General features: G+C 34.7%; 1 protein-coding gene and 1 long non-coding RNA gene across 2 annotated transcripts in view; one reads left to right on the forward strand and one right to left on the reverse strand.

Annotated features, from left to right (window-relative positions):
• LOC145290012 (F-box only protein 25-like) overlaps window positions 1-8,334 on the reverse strand; it is a 143,688-nt gene extending 135,354 nt beyond the window's left edge. The window contains exon 1 of the mRNA XM_080136455.1: window positions 7,357-8,334. Within this exon, the coding sequence (XP_079992581.1) occupies window positions 7,357-7,484 (128 nt within the window). The 5' untranslated portion in view covers window positions 7,485-8,334. The remainder of the gene's footprint in view (window positions 1-7,356) is intronic.
• LOC145290028 (uncharacterized) overlaps window positions 1-21,560 on the forward strand; it is a 105,427-nt gene extending 83,867 nt beyond the window's left edge. Inside the window, exons 2-3 of the long non-coding RNA XR_013869314.1 lie at window positions 20,348-20,682; window positions 20,725-21,560. This is a non-coding gene — a long non-coding RNA (uncharacterized LOC145290028). The remainder of the gene's footprint in view (window positions 1-20,347; window positions 20,683-20,724) is intronic.
• Window positions 21,561-22,053: the final 493 nt, after the last annotated feature.

A 22,053-nucleotide genomic window follows, 5' to 3' on the forward strand; every position in this document is an offset into this window, starting at 1 on the left:
GTTAACACACACACACACACACACACGCACGCGCGTACATGCAGATGAATATATACATGTGAGTGTGTGTATAGCAACAGTCATGTCGTAGAGGTTAGAAGAACCGACTGTCGTCTAGGTGGTCGTTTCATGGTCACGGTTTGAGACAGTTTTTTGTCTAGCCGCACTCACACTGAAGTGTTGTGATTCAGCGAAACAGTCTCTCCCAATGACTATATATATATATATATATATATATATATATATATATATATATATATATATATATATATATATATATATATATAAGTAGGTTTTAGTTTGCTTGAAGCATTGTTGAAGAAAATTATAAGATAAAATTAAAAGCCAAGAACAATGCGAGATTTTTTTTTATATATATAGAGTAAAATTAAATGCAAACAAAAGAAATAAATTTCTTTTTTTTGTTGTTTGTTTTTTCTTTTTCACACAAATTTTAACTCTAAACAACAGTAATTTTTTTTTTCTGTTGTATTCAATGGTGTTGTAAATCTCAATATATTTCAGACTTATTAGTCCATTTTCAAGAGAAGACATTTTCAAGAGAAGACTAATAAGTCTGAAATATATTGAGATTTACAACACCATTGAATACAACAGAAAAAAAAATTACTGTTGTTTAGAATTAAAATTTGTGTGAAAAAGAAAAAACAAACAACAAAAAAAAAAGAAATTTATTTCTTTTGTTTGCATTTAATTTTACTCTATATATATAAAAAAAAATCTCGCATTGTTCTTGGCTTTTAATTTTATCTTATATATATATATATATATATATATATATATATATATTCAGACAAGTATTGTTGAATAGCACGGAGTGTTCTTGGCAAGAACAATTACATTACAAAAAAAAAAGCTCATTAAGCAAGAACTGGGTTTTGTACACATAGATTCGAAAAAGTTGTCAAAAAACAAATATATAAGAAATAAATGTTATCAAAGGCAAGATAAGTTACTTTTCTGCCAAACTGGATATATTTTTTGTGTTTTTATTCAATGTAACATATTTATTCAGCTCGAAAAATATACATGTTTACCGATCTATTCGAAAATTCAAGATGGCGTCTCACACCCTCTCTAACACCGTAAGTTTGGAAAAAGGTGTTATAAATAAAAAAAACTATACAAAATACTATTAAAAACCCGCCGAATATATGTCAACCTATGTCACGGTAACATATTTCAATTTTTCGAATTGTCGTTCTTATTTCTCGGTTGAATTTTGGTTGTTTTTTGTAAGTAGTTTCGCCTGCGTTTCAACAGTCGTCTTCAGGCAGTTTTGATTATTGTTCGTTTAAAATCTGCATGCTTTTATATGCTTCAGTTAAAATTATATATAAATTTATTGAACTAAGCGTCTCGTGTGTAAATTTTTTTTAACGTGTTAAGAACGTGACTAAAATAATAAAATAAAATATGTTTATAGATGTTTTTTTTTTCTGCTTCGAAAAATATTGTTTTATTCTGATACGAATCAGCACTTATAATTGTATCATACATTGCATCACTTAAAATGAATGCTGTTTCCAAACAGCTGTAAGCAACAATAAATGCAACAAAAAAAATCTGTAAACTGAATTCCGCCTAAGCAGGGGATGATGTAGCAGTTATGAATAAAATAAACATTTATTTTATCTCGTGAATCAATGTTCTTCCTAGGTGATTTGGCTATACAATGACCAATCAGTTTGTATGACACATTGATTGCATTTGTCCTCTAAGGAACTTTTTCGGAATCACAGTTGATCAGCAGAAAGAACCCAGGAAGCATCTCTCTCTCTCTCTCTCTCTCTCTCTCTCTCTCTCTCTCTCTCTCTCTCTCTCTCTTCCACTGGACGATCTAGAATTGGCGATCTTCGTCTGAAGATATCTGCTTACCAACCTTCAATAGCCAAAGAACTTTAAATCTTCCTTTTCGTCACTCGGACGCTATCCAGCTTTCTGCCACTGAAATAACCCCTTTCGTTGTTTTAAAGACTTTGTTTTTCTTTCCGGGTCACGTTTCGTTTACTAAAGGGTTTGCCTCGCACGCATGCATTGCATCACTTAATTCAGTATTATGAGAAATAATACTCAATTACTTGTACTCTAGAGCATATGTTAATTTAATGGAAACTATATATTAGTTTGATATTGGATTAGAGGTGAGACTAGCCAAGTTGGTTAAGATAAGGAATGGCCAGTCTTCCCAATCTCCTCTCAAGTTAATGACCCCCATGTCTGATTATATAAATTTACATCAAGCGAGAGAGGGAGAGAGAGGATTAGCAGAATTAAATTGGCACAGGCGCCTCCGCCTCAGACGACAAGCAATAAATCTACCCCCCCCCCCGAAAGGAGGCAAAACTTGGGAGGTTGGCCTTCCGAGTACTAATAAAACATTTTAATGGTCGCACCCAAGGCCGAAGGAAGGACGTGAGAATATTGCGTTTACAAGTAAATCCGAACCAATCCAATAAGACGAATTCTCACCACCAATAACCTCCATCTTTGAACAAAGAAAAGTCCCATATAATTTCAAACGCTATTTCCCTTTTTTCCCAACAAATCCAAACACGCCTTTTTTCTTTTATGTCTTTTAGTAGCGATAGTTACGTAAATGCTGATGTATTAAAATGAATGCAAAAATGTAGGAGAGAATGAAAATAAACCAAGGCCAATGTTTAAAAAATGCGTTTGTTTATTTTGAAAATCAACTAGCACTGTAGCAGCAGTAGTCACGCTATGAGAGAGACTACGTAAGTAGCAGTAGATGTATTGATTTGTTGTTATTTTGACTGCAGAGTGCACTGCAGCTCAGCTGGCATTTTCTGTTGCTATTTCTTCTTGGATAAGATATAATTCTAATGTTTTTTTTTTGTTTTGTTGCTGTTTTTTTTTTTTTGTTTGTTTGTTTTTGCGGACTTCTCTGTGAGAGGGTTAGTGATTGATGAATAGAGGGGCCAGGCAATCCAGGCATATAAAAATAGACACGTATAAAGGCGGAGAGAGGAGAGAGAGAGAGAGTCAACAGTCGAAGCTATTATTTATTGCAATGGCTTTCCCCGATGACTACATTATATTGTTAGTCCTGTACAGTGCTAAGAAGTCCACCATCCTAGGCTTTGCCTTCTCCCTTTGAAAAGGGTTAGTTTATTGTTCATCGCCTAAAGAGCCCCTGTCAGGGAATGTCGATAGGGCTGCACAGGCATTTCCTACAAGCCAGAGTGCTCTCCCTTTTCTATCCCACTTCCCGATTCTTATTCGCGTCGAGGCAGAGAGATAAGAGTTACATGTGCAAATTATAGCATTTTGTGTCACAAATATTCTTTGTATTGAATTGATTTTTAACATCCGTCATTTATTTTAATAAAAATAAATTTTAAATTTATTGAAAGAAAGGATTAATGTAAATTTCGATAAAAATACGAGCAAAAGATAAAATTATTTGAAAAATAATTTTAAAGTTAAAATAAAAACTAAATTTGATATTTAAAAGCAAAATTAACTCGGTTTTTATTATTTTTGGGGAAAGCTTATAAACAATACAGTAGACATTTTATTCTTTCTACATTTCAATGTCTACAATTCATTAAAACATTCAATAAAAGGAGAAAATAAAAGAATAAAATAATAAAAGACGATTATTATTGCGGAAATAGTTACGCTATTTTTCTATTTTTCTCACGTGATGACGAGCCTAACATTTATTTTTATTATGTTGAGTCCATTAAAAAGAAAGTAAATATTAGCGAACAAAATACATGAAACGAACAACAATAATAAATAACCAGTTATTTGCAATGCTTATGTATACAGACACAATTCAACAACACGTCTTTCTTTTTTCTTTTTTTTACAATTTTCTGTGCTATTATTGTAATTTTCTTGTAATGTATAAATCACAAAGAAAAACAAAATAATTTTTCAAACACCATGTATTTATAATTAAAAAAAAAATGATTTTAAATTATACATTTAAACGGAAATGTGTCGTCTTTTCTTTTTATAACCTCTGACCTTATTAACTGTTCTGAACAATATCGATTTTCCGTAGAAAAAAAATATCGGAATTTTCGTGTTAAGAGGAAATTCCATCATCATAATCGTTTGGCTTTAAAGAAAGAGACAGCCAGCGTAGGAAAATATTCTATAATAAAAACAAAAAAATATGCTCACGCGGACAGAGATTATAATGCAAATGCACTCCAAAATAATCATTTTGGATTGAGACAAAATTTAAATTGCCTCAGTCTGGAAGGATTTCTTTCGTTGATCAAGGACACTAAATGATGAAGTAGACTAGTACAGCATCAGAACAGATACTACACTCTGCTCCTACCATATGTGCAATAATGGAAGATAAATAGGTGCTTGTTAAGATAAAGTCGACAGATCGATTTTTTTTTAAATATGCCATTTTAAGCAAAAACAATATTACGTATTTAATTGCCGTGTCGAAAATAGTAATATATACAAAAATTACGAAAATTCATCGAATAGAACAACTCATATAGTGTTTTTATTAATAATTAAAAAGTCTATCGCTAATTGGTACTCTTGCATAATTTAACCCGAATTCTCGTGAATTCCCGTCATGTTTTTAGTAATTTTTAAGGTGATATTAAGCGGGCGAGATGACTTTTAATTTTCTGATGTGTTACTTATTTATTATTTATTATTTTTTTGTTAATTGAATTTTTGGGAGTTTTATTAACCAATGAAAAAACGCTAAATGGAAGCAGACGACATTTGAATTGGAAAGAAAGCGACTAAACCTAAAAAAAAGAAAAAAAGCTGGCAAACAAATATATTTTCAAACTCGCCAAACAGAAAAATGACAGGCAAGAAAATAAATCTATACATGTTAGAAAAAGAAATGAAAACATCGAAAAAAATTGATTACTAAAACGAAATAAACATATTTTAATTTTTCAAGGTAGTTTTTTTGTTGTTGTTATTTTTGATTATTTGCATTTGTATTTTTTCCGGGTTTTTTTTTGTTTGTTTGTTTTTTGTTTTTTTCATTAGTCTGCGTCTGTTACGACGCGGTCTCCACTGCTTGACGGGATTTCACGAGAATTCGGGTCAAATTATGCAAATATTACACACCATGAACAAATAATCTAAAATATTCGCTCTGAGTTATGTCCCCTATTCAGTCTAATGCAATTTTATCCAAGTTTCTGTAAAAATTACTTTAACTATAAATAACTTCCTAGTCGATGAATTATCCTAATTTTTAGATATATTACTATTTTCGACATGACAAGTACGTAATATTGTTGTTGCTCAAAATGACATATTTAAAAAAAAAATCGATCTGTCTACTATCTTAACAAGCACCTATAAATATTCGGTATTCCGGCATAAAGCTCGAGACAATAGTCTCTAACCCCCTTTCACAACAAAAGGAACCAATTTCCCTATACACCGCTTTTGGTTACTATGGGAACAGTTAATTTTTGTGATGATTCGATTTTTAATAACAATGATGAATGATAATAATGATGATTCGATTTTTAATAATAAACAATATACAGGACATTTTAAAAGTAAAACAATATTTGTTTAATAGTAATTATTAAAGAAAAAGTTAAAATTTGACTTTTTTGGCCTTTTTTTTATCTAAAAAATTTGAATTTGGCCTTTTTTGCTGAAAGATTTGGCTTCAAACATTTATTGTAGCCTACAATATACAGGATTTTTTTATTTATTAATTTTTGTGATTCGAGGAATAAACCAATAAAATCTATTTTGTTTTTTTTATTATTGTTGATTTTTTTTATTATTGTTGATATTTTTTTTATTATTATTGTTGATTTTTTTTTTAAATTATTATTCGATCTGAAAACCCACACAAACTATTATTGCCGCTAATTAATCGAAAAATCGTACGCGTTCTGCTGCACTTATGGAGAAAATTGTTGATGATGTTATACCTGCAGCAGCTGACCTGTGTTTTCATATTAAGCAATGTAATTCTTTGTTATCGGTGGTGACCATTTCTATACATGCAAGCAAGCGCATTTAAATTTGTCACAAAAAAAGTAGTTTTTGGGATATTAATCAGTGTAGTTTATTATTAAAAATAAATATTAATATTTAAAATAAAATAAAATGTGTTTATTATTAAAAATAAATATTAATATTTAAAAAAATAAAATGTGTTTATTATTAAAAATCGAATCATCACAAAAATTAGCTGTTCCCATAGTAACCAAAAGCGGTGTATAGGGAAGTTAGTTCCTTTTGTTGTGAAAGGGGGTTAGAGACTATTGTCTCGAGCTTTATGCCGGAATACCAAATATTCTAGTATTTTTCTGAGTTCTTGTAAACAATAATCGCATAAAGCATATACCTTTAAATAAATTTATTTTGGTTAAAATCTGAACAGGAAACATAAAATCATAAGTTTTTTTTTTTTTTTCTTTTGCTGGCAACAGATACAAGTAAAAAAATTCTTTTAATTAAATTTTTTTTTTTCAAAGTAACAAGTTATTTAGTGGGTCATAATGCAAACATCTGTGATAATAGTTTTTGTTTTGTTTTTTCGAACGTAAAAATTATAATACGAACATTTTTAATTAATAATAAGAAATAGACTTTTAAAAAATAAATAGTACTTATGCAGAATACGGACCGTATTATTTATTTATTTATTTTAGATAGAATTCTGAAAATAAATTAAATTTTTCTGTCTTTTGGTTTTTCCGTTTTGGTGCTATTGCACTTACTGATCCGCGCTATTTTTTAAATCGTATTTCCAAGTTTAATTGAAGTTTTATTATATGTTTTTTTTTTTTTTATTATTCAATTGTAAGGTTAAAGTATAGAATAGGTACAAAACACCCTCCCCATGTTAAGAATGACTTTTTAAATAATAACGTTTATTATTTCAGCACGGATCAATAGTACATCAATTTTAAGTGAAAGTAGCTAAAAGAAAGAAAAAAGCCCCTTTCCACATGTTAAGAAAGAGTTTTTAAATAATGTTATTATTTCAGTACGGTGTCCGGGTTCTGCATAAGTACCAAATAAATAGTTACCTCCGAAATAAAACAGTGAAAAAAAAAATAATAATAATAATAATAATTACAAAAAAAATTGTTTTATGCGTAAATTTTTGGCTTTTTCCCTATTTCATTTCCCGCACGATATTTCCCAACAATTTTTCATTCAATAATACATTACATTATTTCATTCATGGAAACAAAATCTTTTTTGTTTACATCCACTAGTCATTCATTATTTTTTTTATACAACAAATATACTCGTTATTATTATGCATAATTGCGAACTCGGACGAAAAATTAAGATGAAGGAAGCAATAATGAATAAATAAGTTTCAATTACCTTGCAAGGAAATTCTCGTTGAGATTTTCAAAAAGTTTTACACGCCACAAACGGAGCTTCTCCCATCCTTCCGTGGTTCGGACCCATTGATCGCCTGGCGATCTCCAATCTCGGCCAAGATATGGCATGATTGTTTACTGTTTTTTTTTTTCGTTCGTATTAATAAATAATGACTTATGATGGTTTGTTTTCTGGAGTTTTTTTTTTTTTTTTTTTTAAACAATGCAATTTTATTTTAGAGTAATTAAATAAATAAATATGGATGAATGAATGAGATATAGAAATAAATATTTACAAAAAACAAAATCAGTAAAAAAAATAACTACTTGATTTAGTTCATGTTTTTGTTTATCTTTAATGGATGATGACGTAATTTAAGATTATATTTTCGCAGTTCTTTTTAAGACAAAGAAGATCTCATCGATGGCGATGATGATGACGATGATGATATTTGTGCACTGTTGTATGTTGTTGTTGTATCATCCGTTCGTTCTTGTTTATATGCGTCTGCACGACAGACACAAGAAGGGTGTTGGTTTAAAAACACCCAAGATTTTAACATTGCTTTTTTTTTCTTGGTAGCATACAACGTAGACTTCGTGTATACTTTCTTTTTCAGAAAAAAAATGTTTTTATTATCATTAATTATTATTATTATTATTATTATTAACGCTTTCTTGTTACAATTTCCAAATCATTTCGCATTAAATAAAAACAAAGCGCAAAATCGTATTTTCTTTAGTATTTTTACGTTTTCATTTAAAAAAAAAAAAAAGTCACAAGTACATCTGCATGTTATTTTCCTTTTGTTTACAAAAAATAGCTTTCAATTTGCGTTTGTATACGTGTCCATGTTAAGATGAGCAAACTAAAACAAAAACCATACCTGATGCTTGCTCACCTACGTTAGTAAAAAGTAAGAAAATATATTCAACTCGTGTGGGCGTGTTTTCAGTGTCTGAATGTCTCTGCAGCTGGGAAGCTGTTTATATAGGATCGCTATACTAAAAGCTGGTTGGTTGATATGTGTATCCAGGCGAATTTTGATTGGTTAACACGAAAACAAATGTTAATGAGCAACAGGGTATCACGTGGAAGTTTGTTTACGTCTTTTAATTTTAGAGTAATTTCATTTCCAAATGAATTAATAATTTTGTTTTCATTTGCGACTAAAAGAATTCCTTCAATATGGCGAGCCGTGATTTTATGTTCTTTAGTGCTGTTTTAGAATATCAAGGAATTATTAACATAACAACCTAAATAGGTTCTTTTGTAGATCGGTGGCGCCTCAAAAAATAGTGTATCTAAGATACACTATTTTTTGAGGCGCCACCGATCTACAAATAAATCTGTATCTTGGGTTGGTTTACGGGCATAAATTAACACTCGATTTTGGTCAATAATCTTCAATTCTGGAAGAGGTGATATTACCTAGCTAAGGTTTCCTGCGAATATTAAAACAAATAAATAAATAAATAAATAAACATCAATATTTATTTATTTATTCGCACTAGGAGTTTTAGCACAAGTCATTGTCACTGCTGACTGGAGTCACTGACTGATTGTCAATAAGCAACCGTGTTCTCCTTAAGTCTGAGCTTTCCCTCGGCTCCAAAAGCCACCAGAGTACAGGCCATTTTTTTTAGGTAGCTTGTTTTAAGGAGCTCGACCATCCCATGGAGCGCCTCTAACGGGAATACAGATATGGCTGCTCACGTATTTTTTGCAGATTAGCGTGTATTTTATCTAGGGCGCTGCTTTTTCAAATTCCACTTTCCTAGCCTTGTGGCCGTAGGAGAAAGATGAACAACATCACGTTTCCAGTACTCTTTACCTTGTTCAATAATCACTTGTATTATTGCAACAGTTGTTTACTATTGGTTTCTTGCTAGCAACAAGCATTGACTTTTGCTGTACTTTTTCAGTGGAGGTCTGGATAGTGCTCTCTATCCTTGGTCTTATCATTCCTCTTTAACCAACCGAAGCTGGTGTTACTACATACATGTGTGTGTGTGTGTGTGTGTGTGTGTGTGTGTGTGTGTGTGTGTGTGTGTGTGTGTGTGTGTGTGTGAATTTATTTTATGTGCGTATGAAGAGAGGAGGGTATTTCATTAAATTTCTGGTAGTTTCACCCCTTCCCTAAGGTTCGTGTGATGTCTTATTTATATGTTATTTATTTTTTGTTTTTGTTTATTTCTATTTAAAATTATTTGTTGCAAGTTAGCATTTGTTAGTTATATTGGTTGGTTTCCGAATTCAAGTAGTTTTGTCTGTTTTAATCATTGCTGTTTGACAAGGAGAAAATGGAACTGAAAAGAAGATTGAAGCCATACAATCTCAATCTTCTCTTTAGTTCCAATTACTCCTTGTCATTTTCCCAAATTTTTCGAACTGTTCCTAGTGCTCTTACAATTATTGGTAAGATAGTGATTTTTTTCATGTTCCATTTTCCTTTCAGTTTTTTGGCAAAGTTCATGTATTTGCTTTATTTTCCTGTCTTCTTGATTTCCACTCTGTGACCTGCTGGAATGACGAAATGTATGATTTAGCTGAGTTTTTTTTTTTTTTTTTTTACTAATAACATACCCGGTCTTCTTGCTTGAATGAGTTTGTACTTAACTTCATCTAATCGATTTTCTATTCTTATTTACCAATACGGTATATGATTTGCATCTGTACCATTTATCTGCATGTTCAAATTGCACTTCCCATGCAATTCTGTTTGTTTATGTATTCCTTTTGGATTAGTTTGCTGCATTCACTTATTATGTGATTTATCATTTCATCCCTTTGTCCACAAAGTCTATATTGCCTGTTTTCTTGGGTTTTATTATTTTAGATTTGCTATAGTTTATTCTAATAATATTGTTCTGTGCTGCTGTCAACAGCAATTCCATTTCTTTGTTTAGATGACCTTTTTGCGACCATGTCTAGGTGTTTTCATGTTTCTGTTTTCGGCTCAGTCTTATGAATCGTCCATGTTGCTGCTTTTCTTCTCATTTTTCTCATCATTTTGTGTTCAGTTTCAGTGTTCCCTACATTGTTCATTTTTCTGCAGTTTCTTGCAGCAATGATCTGTGTTTATGTTTATGTATTTTTCCTACCCTTTATTGTCTTATTCACTATATTTAACAGTTCTCTTTCCCATTTTCTCCTTCTTGCATAAAATCGTCAATATTGGATTTTGTGAATTGTGCATAGTCATCAGTTTCCTATTTTTCTGATCCAGGTCTTATCAACAGAGATTTCTATATTTACCAGTTCTCTTTCCCCTTTTCTCCTTTTGATGCAAAGTCATCAATATCATTTGGATTTAGTGAATTGCGCATAGTCATTAGTTTCCTAGTCTTCTGGTCAAGGTGCCTGAGTTCTTCTTTTGCCCAGCCTAATGAAGAGTCTAGAATATCTTACTAAAGACATCGATGTTTACTTCTTTTATCAGGTTTCTATAAAATAATTTGGTCTCGGTCCAAAGATAACACAAGAATAAGGACTAATTAGTTTGTAAATTAGATGATCACAGAACAATTTGAGATCAGTAATGTGCAGAGAACTTTTTCAAGGCACGTACTCAAGTGAAAAAAAAAACAGCAAAAATATCGTAATGGTGTGGCACAGGCCTATAATACATTCCTCTGAAAAGGGCACTTTTAAAACAGAAGTAAAAGGAGCAGGTGCTTGAGCACCTCTAGCACTCCCAACCCCTCTGCACGTCCTTGCTTGAGAAAATTGGAAACGATGAGTGGAATGAACAGAAATTGAATATTTAAGATGATGGCTTCACAAGAATCTGTTAACATTGGTGTTGTGGTGGCAACCACTTATTTGCATATGCGAATAACATAACACTATAAATGGCAAGCCTAGGTTGGCCTTTGTGTGTCTTACTCAAATGCCACCAGAAGTGACGCCGAAGAGCGTATATGTCCTCCCACCAAGACTCTCTGACTCGACACCGTCATTTGTACATATTGTAAATATACCTTTTCTTTAATACACTTATTATTGCGTTATCTTGTTGTTTGCGTCTTCATTGTATTTCTTTACTAATTATTGTTCAACCTTGCAACCACAACAGTTGGCGACGAGATATGAAGCGTCAAATATAACAGTTTGACGAAGAACTATTTAAAAAAAAAAAAAAAAAAAAGTACAACGCCAAGGTTGACCATTTTTTTTAAGGAATGCAAAGTGTTGACGAGCAAACGGATTTTACGATAAAGAGAAGTTTCAACTCAAGTGAAAAAAAAAAAACTCTAACGTGGCAAAAGCGACAATTTACGCCGTTTTCTGGGAATCCGACTTGCAAACGAATGTAAAAGTGAATTTTTGTTTTGTCGCTACACGACAAATCTTACTAAAGGACCAACTTGCAAACGAAAAGCGAACTTTGTTCTGTCGCAAAAATGACAGGTCAGACCCGTATTACGAAAAGCAAGGAAGTAACCTACGAAAAAAGTTCACCAGTGGATTCTAATTACTGTTCTCCGTAAACAAAACAACAACTAAAGGACTTTTTAATTAATGTTTGGTTGACGTCGGTACTAAAAGGAAATACCACAGCTAAAACTAAAATTCAAGGAAAGGATCTTTTTTTTCTTGAAGTTGTCACTGAATAACGGATAATACAGTAAAACGTCACGGGAAAAAAAAAAAAGGTAATCTCAATTTAAGAGGTATTTTAATTACTAAAATACTAGAGAAAAAAAAACTCAAAGAACTAAATGTACTGCATACATTTATTCAATTGTGACTCGATTAAAAAAAAAACAAAAAAAACCCAAACTTTTATTTTGTAGAAAGAGTTACTTATTAGTAAGTGCCTAAAAACGGAAAGTCAATTCCATTTCGTGATTCCAGATAAACCTGTTTTATTTTTTTTTTTTGCAGCGTGACTCGCAAAAAGAATATATTATTGCAAGCAGCGATATTATTATTGAAAGCAGGAGCTTACAGCAATTTGTTTTTTTGTTATAACCCAAACCGGTGTATAGTGTACATGGTACAATATTTTTTTTTTAACTACACACTAAAAAAAAAAAAAAAAACATGGAAGACTTATCAAAAATGTTCATGCAATTTTTACAAGCACAGGCGGAGCGGGATGAACGCAGACAAGCTACACAAAACGAGCTTTTGCAAACACAAATACAGGCACAGGCTGACCGCGAGGAAAAGAGAGAGGACAGATTATTGAAATGGCAGCAGGAACAAGAAGAAAAGCAGAAAATGGCACAATTAAAGCAGAAAAAACTGCAATTGGAACAGGAAGAAAGGCATAAAAAACTACAATTGGAATATGAAGAAAGACAAGATGAACGTTTTGTTAAAACACTGGAACTACTAAAGAGTAATCGAGAAAATGTCGACAGTGTTAATTTCTCCCATACAACTATTTTTAATAGCATGGACACATTTCATTATGCGCCTGAGGAAGAGAAGAATTTTGAAGCATACTACACAAGATACGAGGATGTTTTTCAACTGGACTGTAAAAATTGGCCAAATAGTCAGAAAGTGAGCCTCTTACTCAGAAAATTGGGTACATCAGAACACAGCAAATTCGTAGATTACATATTACCTAAAAAAACTGCGGAATTAGAGTTCATGGAAGCTGTAAAATTACTAAAAGAATTATTTAATCCAAATATATCTCTTTTTCATAAAAGATGGCTGTGCATGAATCTAAGAAAGATGGACAACCAAGATTATTTGACATACGCATCAGTTGTCAATAAAAACTGCGATAATTTTAAGCTTGCAGAACTAACGGTAGAAGATTTTAAATGTCTGATCTTCGCTCAAGGGTTAGTTTCCATGAAAAATGCAGAAATACGCAGACGAGTGTTGTCTAAGCTGGAATCTGAGCAAGATTTAACCCTCCAGAAACTAGCAGAGGACTGTGAAAGGGCCATTACACTAAAAAAGGATTCAAAAAATAGAGAAGAATCCGGAGTGGCATATGTAAGAAAAGTTAGAAAACCATACGCACCAACCAAGAACTTTACAAAGAAAAGCAATGGAACGGGATATTCCAAAGATAATAACCATAGATATAGTACACAATATAACAAGCCTCTTCCTAGATATAACTGTAAGAGATGTGCAGAAAAGCATTGGGAATCAGATTGTCCTTATAAGAAGAAAAAATGCTACATTTGTAAGAAGGTGGGACACAAAAGCGATTGCTGCAGATATAAAGATTACACCAGAAAGAGAGTACAGCAAACAAAATCAAATACAAAATTAGACAAAGATCGGCGAAAATACGTAAAAGTGGAAATATTTAAAACATCAATAAAGTTACAACTCGACTCTGGCTCCGATGTTTCTATAATAAACCTGAATACGTGGAAAAAGTTGGGAAAACCGGCCATGATGAAAACTAGTAAAGAAGCCCGGACGGTAACTGGTGGTGGTATAAAATTTGAAGGAGAAGTTGTCCTCCCGATAAAATTGAAAGGGATTTCGAAGAAATTAAAAATATTCATACTAAAAAATAGTGAAAATCTGTTTGGAATAGATTTAATTGAGAAATTCGGACTATGGGATAAGCCAATCAATACATTCTGTAAAAAATTAGAATGTTCTTCTCCAACAACAGTAAATATAAAAGACGATTTAAAAGAATTATTTCCTGAGGCATTCACGACTAACTTAGGTCGCTGCAATAAATTCAAGGCCTCATTTGAACTTAAAGAAAACGCCAGCCCAATTTTTAGAAAAAAGCGAAATGTTCCGTTCGCTGGGTTGGAAAAGATTGATAAAGAATTAAATAGATTGGAACAGACGGGAATTCAATCAAAGATAGAACACAGCGAGTGGGCAGCCCCCACCGTATACGTAAAGAAAAAGAATGACGAAGTTAGAGTGTGCGCAGATTTTTCGACCGGGGTCAACTCCCTCTTAAAAGATCACCATTACCCCCTACCAAGCCCAGAGGAAATATTCACGAAGTTGAATGGGGGTAATATCTTCTCCAAGATAGACTTGAGCGACGCGTATTTGCAAATACCGGTCGAGGAGAATTGCTCAAAAATACTATGCATCAATACGCATAAGGGATTATACAAATACAACCGATTGCCTTTTGGCATCAAAGTAGCGCCTGCCATCTTTCAGCAAGCGATGGACACCATGCTAAGTGGTATTGAGTGTGCATGTGCATACCTGGATGACATTGTTGTCAGGAGCAAATCCCTAGAAGAACATAAGGAACATTTGAAACAAGTATTTACTCGAATATAAGAATTCAGCTTTAAAGTAAAAGAAAGTAAATGTGACTTTTGTATGAGCGAGATTAAGTATCTTGGACACATAATAAACAAACATGGACGACGTCCAGACCCAGACAGATCTGCGGCAATAAAAAATATGCCAGCACCCGATAATGTAACAACCTTGCAGAGTTTCTTAGGACTCGCAAATTATTACCAATCTTTTATTGAAGGAATGCATAACTTGCGAGCCCCCTTAAATAATCTGCTTAAAAAGGATACACCGTGGAACTGGACGCAAGAATGTCAAACCGCTTTTGACAAAATAAAGAGCGCACTAACACCTGAATTATTCTTAACGCACTTTGACACAAACTTAAAAATAGTCGTCGCTAGTGACGCTAGTTCCTACGGCTTAGGAGCATGCATTCAACATATTATGCCGGATGGGTCTAGAAAACCAATAGCGCATGCTTCGAGAACGCTGATACCAGCCGAAAGGGCATATTCACAAATCGAAAAAGAAGCGTTGAGCATAATCTTTGCCGTGACTAAATTTCACCGATATTTATATGGTAGACAATTCATACTTGAAACCGACCATAAACCGTTAGTCACGATCTATGGATCAAAAAAAGGATTGCCGGTATACACCGCAAATAGATTGCTGCGCTGGGGTACAATACTACTTAATTACGATTTCCAGCTACAACATCTAGCATCAAAAAAGATTTGCCATGCGGATGGACTGTCAAGACTGATACCACAGAAACACAATCTGGAAGAATCAGTCATTGCAGCAATTCGGACAAATGTTGAAGTAAAAAATATGGTAGCAAACATCATTAAGGAACTACCTGTAACTTTGTCGGACATTAAAAGGGAAGCCGAGAAAGACGAATATATAAAGGACATAAAAGAGAAAATTATAACGGACACAAAGGTGCAGGAAGTTTTCTCCATATGTGACGATGTGTTACTGTACAGAGAGAGAGTGGTAATACCCAAAACATTGCAGAATAGGATGTTAAGAGATTTCCACACAGGACATCCGGGGATAAATCGAATGAAGTCGTTAATGAGAAGCTACGTGTACTGGCGTAACATGGACACTGACATAGCGACAACAATTGATAAATGTAAAGGATGCCAGTTAGCGGCAAAATCTCCACCTATAGTACACAAACCTTGGCCGAAAACCGACCAACCATGGTCGAGAATCCACATGGACTTCGCTGGTCCAGTAGGTGAAAACTATTATTTAATTGTAGTGGATAGTTTCACAAAATGGGCGGAGGTAATGCGTTGCAGGAATCCAACAACGAACAACTCAATAGGGTTCCTACACGAGTTGTTTGCAAGATTCGGTGTACCAGACACACTGGTCACTGACAATGGAACGCAGTTCACATCCGCAGAGTTTAAGGAATTTTGCGACACATTCCGAGTGAAGCACATCACGACTCCGCCGTATCATCCAAGGTCAAACGGCCTCGCGGAAAGGTTCGTGGACACGCTAAAACGAGCGTTAAAGAAATCCATTGGAACACCAACAGAAAAGGCGTTGCAACAATTCTTGCAAGTATATAGGATTACACCACATCCTAGTACACCATCAAACATATCACCAGCTGATCTAATGTTTGCCAGAAAGGTAAAATCAGCGTTTGACAAACTATTACCAAGGCAGGCAATTATCCGAAACACTACACGCACGAGAAGAAAGAAATATAACTCGGGAGATCGAGTATATTTTAAGTGCTACAGAAATAACACATCTTACTGGGAATGTGGAGTAGTGGATAAACGCATTGGTGATTGTACATACATGATTAAAGGTCCACAGAATATACATAAAAGGCACCTAAATCAGATAAAAAAACGTCATATCCAAGATGATGATGATACGACAACAGTCGAAGAGGAGAACATCATAGATATCATATACGAATCTTTTAATTTGGAACCGCCTCAAAATGCACCTGAACCCCGAAGATCAGGTAGGAAAAGAAAAGTGAATGAACCATTAATGGTAAACCCAAAAAGAAAAAGATATTGAAATCTGTGTGACTTCAAATCTTGGGAGGGGGGTGATCTTACGGTATCACTGGTAGAATACTTAACATAATTAAATCCTTCTTAGATAAGAGAAAAATCCAGGTTGTCCTCGACGGTCGTACGTCTAAACAATATAATATAAATGCGGGAGTGCCCCAGGGATCTATCCTTGGTCCCCTGCTGTTCCTGATATTCATAAATGACCTCCCCGACAAAATTGCCTCTGAGATGGGTATATATGCTGATGACACCACACTCTATAGCAGGCACGACAGGAAAACAAATGAACATATATCTAAAGTAATGGCAGAAACACTAGAGGATGACCTCAAATCAGTAGTGGAATGGGGACAAAAATGGATGGTAACGTTCAATGCCACCAAGACAAAACTGGTTTCATTCAATAATTACAAGAAACCTTCTCTACCGCCTATAGCAATGGCCAACAACTCTTTAGCTGAGAGTACGTCTTTCAAGCTCCTTGGCCTAACGTTCACAGGAAACATGAGCTGGAACAATTACATCGAGGGCATTGCCAGGGCCGCTGCGAGGAAGGTGGGCTCTCTCTACCGTGCTAGAAAACTTCTAACACCCGAAAGTATCCTGTACCTCTATAAGGCCACTATTCGCCCATGTATGGAGTATTGCTGTCACATTTGGGCCGGTGCATCGGCTACTAGTCTCTCGCTCCTTGACAGGGTTCAAAAGAGAGTCGCAAATCTGATAGGCCCTAAACTGGCATCAAAACTTCAGCCTCTGTCCCATCGTCGAAACGTTGCATCCCTCTGCCTGTTCTACAAGTATTATAATGGTGAATGCTCTGAAGAACTGCAAGCACTTGTGCCCCCACGACGTGAACACCCTCGACAGACCCGACAAGCTACAAAATCCCACCCCCACACTGTAGAGATCCCTAGATGTAAAAGATCTTTCTACTCCAGTAGTTTCTTCCCCAGAACTGCTAGACTTTGGAATTCCATTCCAGGTCACTGCTTCCCCAACTGTACTGACATGCATAAGTTCAAGTGCAACGTGAACCAACATCTCGCTGCCCTAATCCCTACATAGTACCCCAGTAGATGTTTCCCCTGATAGTAGCCCCCTACATTAAAGTGGCAATGTGCCTTGTTTGGGGTGAAAATGTAATTAAAAAAAAAAAAAAAAAAAAAAAAAAGGTGTGGTGGCAACCACTTATTTGCATATGCGAATAACATAACACTATAAATGGCAAGCCTAGGTTGGCCTTTGTGTGTCTTACTCAAATGCCTCCAGAAGTGACGCCGAAGAGCGTACATGTCCTCCCACCAAGACTCTCTGACTCGACACCGTCATTTGTACATATTGTAAATATACCTTTTCTTTAATACACTTATTATTGCGTTATCTTGTTGTTTGTGTCTTCATTGTATTTCCTTACTAATTATTGTTCAACCTTGCAACCACAACAATTGGATATTTTTTTTTAATTACATTTTCAACCCATACAAGGCACAGTGCCACTTTGATGTAGGGGCCTACTATCAGATACATAAGTTGCAGGAATATTATGTAGGGAGTTGAGTAGCAAGATGTCTGTTCACATTATAATTGAACTTCTGCATCTCATGTCTGCACAGTTGGGGAAGCAGGAACCCAGAAAGGAATTCCAAAGTCTAGCAGTTCTGGGGAAGAAACTATTAGAGTAGAAGGCTTTCTTACTTCTAGGGATCTCTACTGTGTAGGGGTAATATTTTGTTACTTGTTGGGTTTGTCGGGGGTATTTACGTCGAGGGGGTACAAAGATTTGTAGTTCATTGGAGCATCCACCATTAAAATGCTTATAAAACAGACAGAGAGATGCAACATTTCGTTGATGGAACAGAGGTTGAGGCTTAGATGACAGTTCAGAACCGATCAGGTTTGCGATTCTATTTCGAACTTTGTCCAGGAGTGAGAGACTAGCAGCAGATGCACCAGCACAAATGTGACAACAATACTGCATGGGCAAATGGTGGCCTTGTAGAGGTACAGGATACTTTCAGGCAAGAGTAACTTTCAAGCATGTTAGAGAGAGAGCTCACCTTCTTTGCAGCAGCCTTGGCAATGCTCTTGTATCTGTTCCAACTCATGTTCCCTGTGAATGTTAAGGCGAGAAGTTTGAAAGAAGTACTTTCAGGTAATGTATCTTTTAGCCATAGCTATTGAGGGTTGAGAAGGATTCTTGTAATAATTAAAGGAAACAAGCTTAGTCTTGGCAGCATTGAATGTTACTATCCTTTTTTGACTCCATTCTACTACAGACTGGAGGTTTTCCTCTAAGGTTTCCATCATTGCCTTAGATATTTGTTCATTTGTTTTCCCATCATTGTTATAGAACGTGGTGTCGTCAGCAAATATACCCATCTCAGAGTCTATTTTATCAGGGAGGTCATTTATGTATATCAGAAATAAGAAAGGTCTAAGGATCGATTCCTGAAATACACCCGCATTTATATCATATTGTTTAGACATACTACCATCAAGGAAACTTGGTTTCTTTTCTTATTTAAGAAAGATTTAATTATGTTGATTATTCGTCTAGTAATATCATAGGATCTGATTTTCCTTAGAAGACGATCGTGCCATACCCTATCAAAAGCCTTAGATATATCTAGAGCTACTGCCCTTCCCTTCCCTACCTTAGAGATTACAGTTAAAATATCTGCAGTAGAACGGGCTTGCCTAATTCCATATTGATGGTCGAACTGAAGTTTAGCAACTGTAAGCTTGATTAATTATGGACTCAAATATTTTGGTGAAAAGAGGGAGGAGGCTCATGGGGCGATTATTTAGTGGGTCAGTTCTTTCATCAGAATTCTTGTAAACTGGTGCCACAGGAGCAGTTTTCCAGCAGTCAGGAAAGCATGATTCATTAAGGCATTTATTGAAGAGTTTGGAGAAAACTGAAGCAATCTCAGCAGAGCATTTTTTTAATAGTACAGCCGGGATGAGATCAGGTTCACATGCTTTTGAGGTGTCTAGTTTTTTATGATATCATGTACTTGAGAAGGGATGATTTTCAGATCATCTAGTGTGGTTTCTGTCTGCAAAGGAAAGTCAAGGAGGGAGTGGTTTGCTGGGTCCAAAGTAGAGTTTGAGGCAAACTGACAAGCAAGCATGTTAACCTTCTCGGTTGCCATGCAAACAACCTCATGATTGTTGGGTAGTGAGGGAATTGTTGATTTCCCATTATTTACTTTATTTTATTTGAAAAAAAAACTTATTACAGTCAGCTAAGAAGCCGTCTTGTGGTTTTATGCTTCACAGATGGGTTGTTCTTGGAAAGAAACCTTCTTCATGGAAACTCTGTTTAGTTTTAGGTACACAGAGGAAAATAGGAAAATTATTTCTAGTAGTTGTAGCGAGACGAGTGCTGGCTGTGAATGCTTTACAGGACAAAACAGAGGTAGGAGCTCAGTCGAAAATATCAAAAGACTAGCAACGTCTCCCCTGTGGTGAAAATAAACAAACAGCCCTGTTAGATTTCAAAGTCGATTCTGTACTCTGTCATGACAGAAGTATGCTCCAAGTGGCACCTCCTCAGATGTGGCAACCATACTCTATTTTAGAAAGTATATAATTCTCGTGCAAATAGAGCATTCCATCTAGAGTCTTAGGTACTTTTCATGCTGGTAAAATGATTCAACCATTTCTTCAAAAACCTTAGTAACAGATTTGATGTATCTCATTCATTTCAGATCTGAAGTGAAGACCAGTCCTAGAAGATTATCAAACGATGAGGCTTCCTCAAGAGGAAAACCGTTCATTTTGTGGGGTAGAATCAAGACTGAGGTATAATGCTGGAAAGCTAGATTGCCCTCTCGCTTTCTGTTATGATTACCGCCCCCCCATCATCCTCTAAAAGGCCACAACTTAAATCCTAGCTGAAATGATCCAGATGGATGACCCCCCATCCATACCCCAGTCACAGTATCTTCCCCACTTCTCTCTCTCATTATTTGTGCCACCTCTTTCCCAAAAGTAAAAAGAAAAGGAAATTAAGTAATTTAAAGAAAAAAGTTGTGAAAAAAAAGTTGTGAAAAAAAAGTTGTGAAAAAAAAGTTGTGAAAAAAAGGGCACAAGCATAAGAAAACGCTCTGAAGAAGACGTTCGAGATGAAGCCGGCATACGATGAAGATGTGGAAAGTCCAGCATCTTATCAACTGCACTACTATGCGAATCTACGGCATAACAGGCTCCGTTGCTATGGTCCCAAACCAATTCATACAGATGAGGTTGAGGAAAAAGAGTGAAGATGCTGTTGTTTTGCACAGAAATGCAAAAGAATTTAAAAACCCTGTTTGGATTTCAATCGGATCTACCTGTACGATGTGGCCAAAATAAGAAGCTGCTAAAAAGAATGCTGGATGCATTAGCCCAGTTCATCAAGGTCGGCTAACATCCAACATGAGACTTACACCAAACAACATATGGAGTTGTGAAAGTCAAGCCTGTGAGGAGAATTGATCTTCCACCATGCCACAAGGAATTACTCGCCAAAGGAAAATGGAAATATTTCCCAGAAAAGAACGAAGAAAATTCTCATGGCAAAAGAACGTAAAGAAAAAGATGGACTGATGTTTTTTCTTGCTTATCAAGGTTCTCAGAAAACTTTGAAATCAATGAAATGTTATTTCCTTTGGATATTTTATGTGATCTGGATTATCGCAAGTGCACACTATTTCATATCTTTTGTCACTCCATCCAACATCCAGTCTCACTCCCATCCCCGATGGACAACCAATCAAATTTTGTAACATTCATGTTTAATTGTTCTTTACATTTTGGACTTAAGAATCCTTTTTCATAACATCAAAAAAAAAAAAAAGAGAAGGGAATATATTTTTTTTCACTTATGTTAAGTACTGTATGAAAATTTTTTTTTTTTGAGAAGATTAAACCCTATATGGTAATAAAGGCATTCGTATATATATAAACCAGCGTTTGTTAATGCGTATTGTCATTTTTGCCATGTGAATGCATCACGTAATTATTTCATGAGAACGATTGATCAGAACCACAGACAACATGTAACTAAGGGGCCGTAACCCTTACGGCCGACACATCTTTTTATTTTCCTCCTTTTTTATTATTAATATGTTGCAAGCAATCTAGAGAGAAACTGCCATGCAGTAGAGTCACAGATTCTGCACAGAGAATTTTGCCTGAGCAAAGTTACTCTCAGCTCATAATGATTTCAATTCGGAAAAAGCCAGGATTCAAGTGTTAGCAATGAAAGGAGACTAACTTGGTTTGGGAGGTATTAAAAATAAAAAAAAAACACTTTTTCACGTGCTCCAGGGGAAAAAGGAGAGGATAAGAAATATCTTGATCAAAGATTCGATGTGACAGGAGGTCAGTTTTAATGAATGTAATCCAACTCCGATAAAGCAGGAAACACGTT

This window comes from Euprymna scolopes, chromosome 2 (genome assembly GCF_053919585.1).
Source record: "Euprymna scolopes isolate OS-2025 chromosome 2, ASM5391958v1, whole genome shotgun sequence".
Taxonomy (NCBI): Eukaryota; Metazoa; Mollusca; class Cephalopoda; order Sepiida; family Sepiolidae; genus Euprymna; species Euprymna scolopes.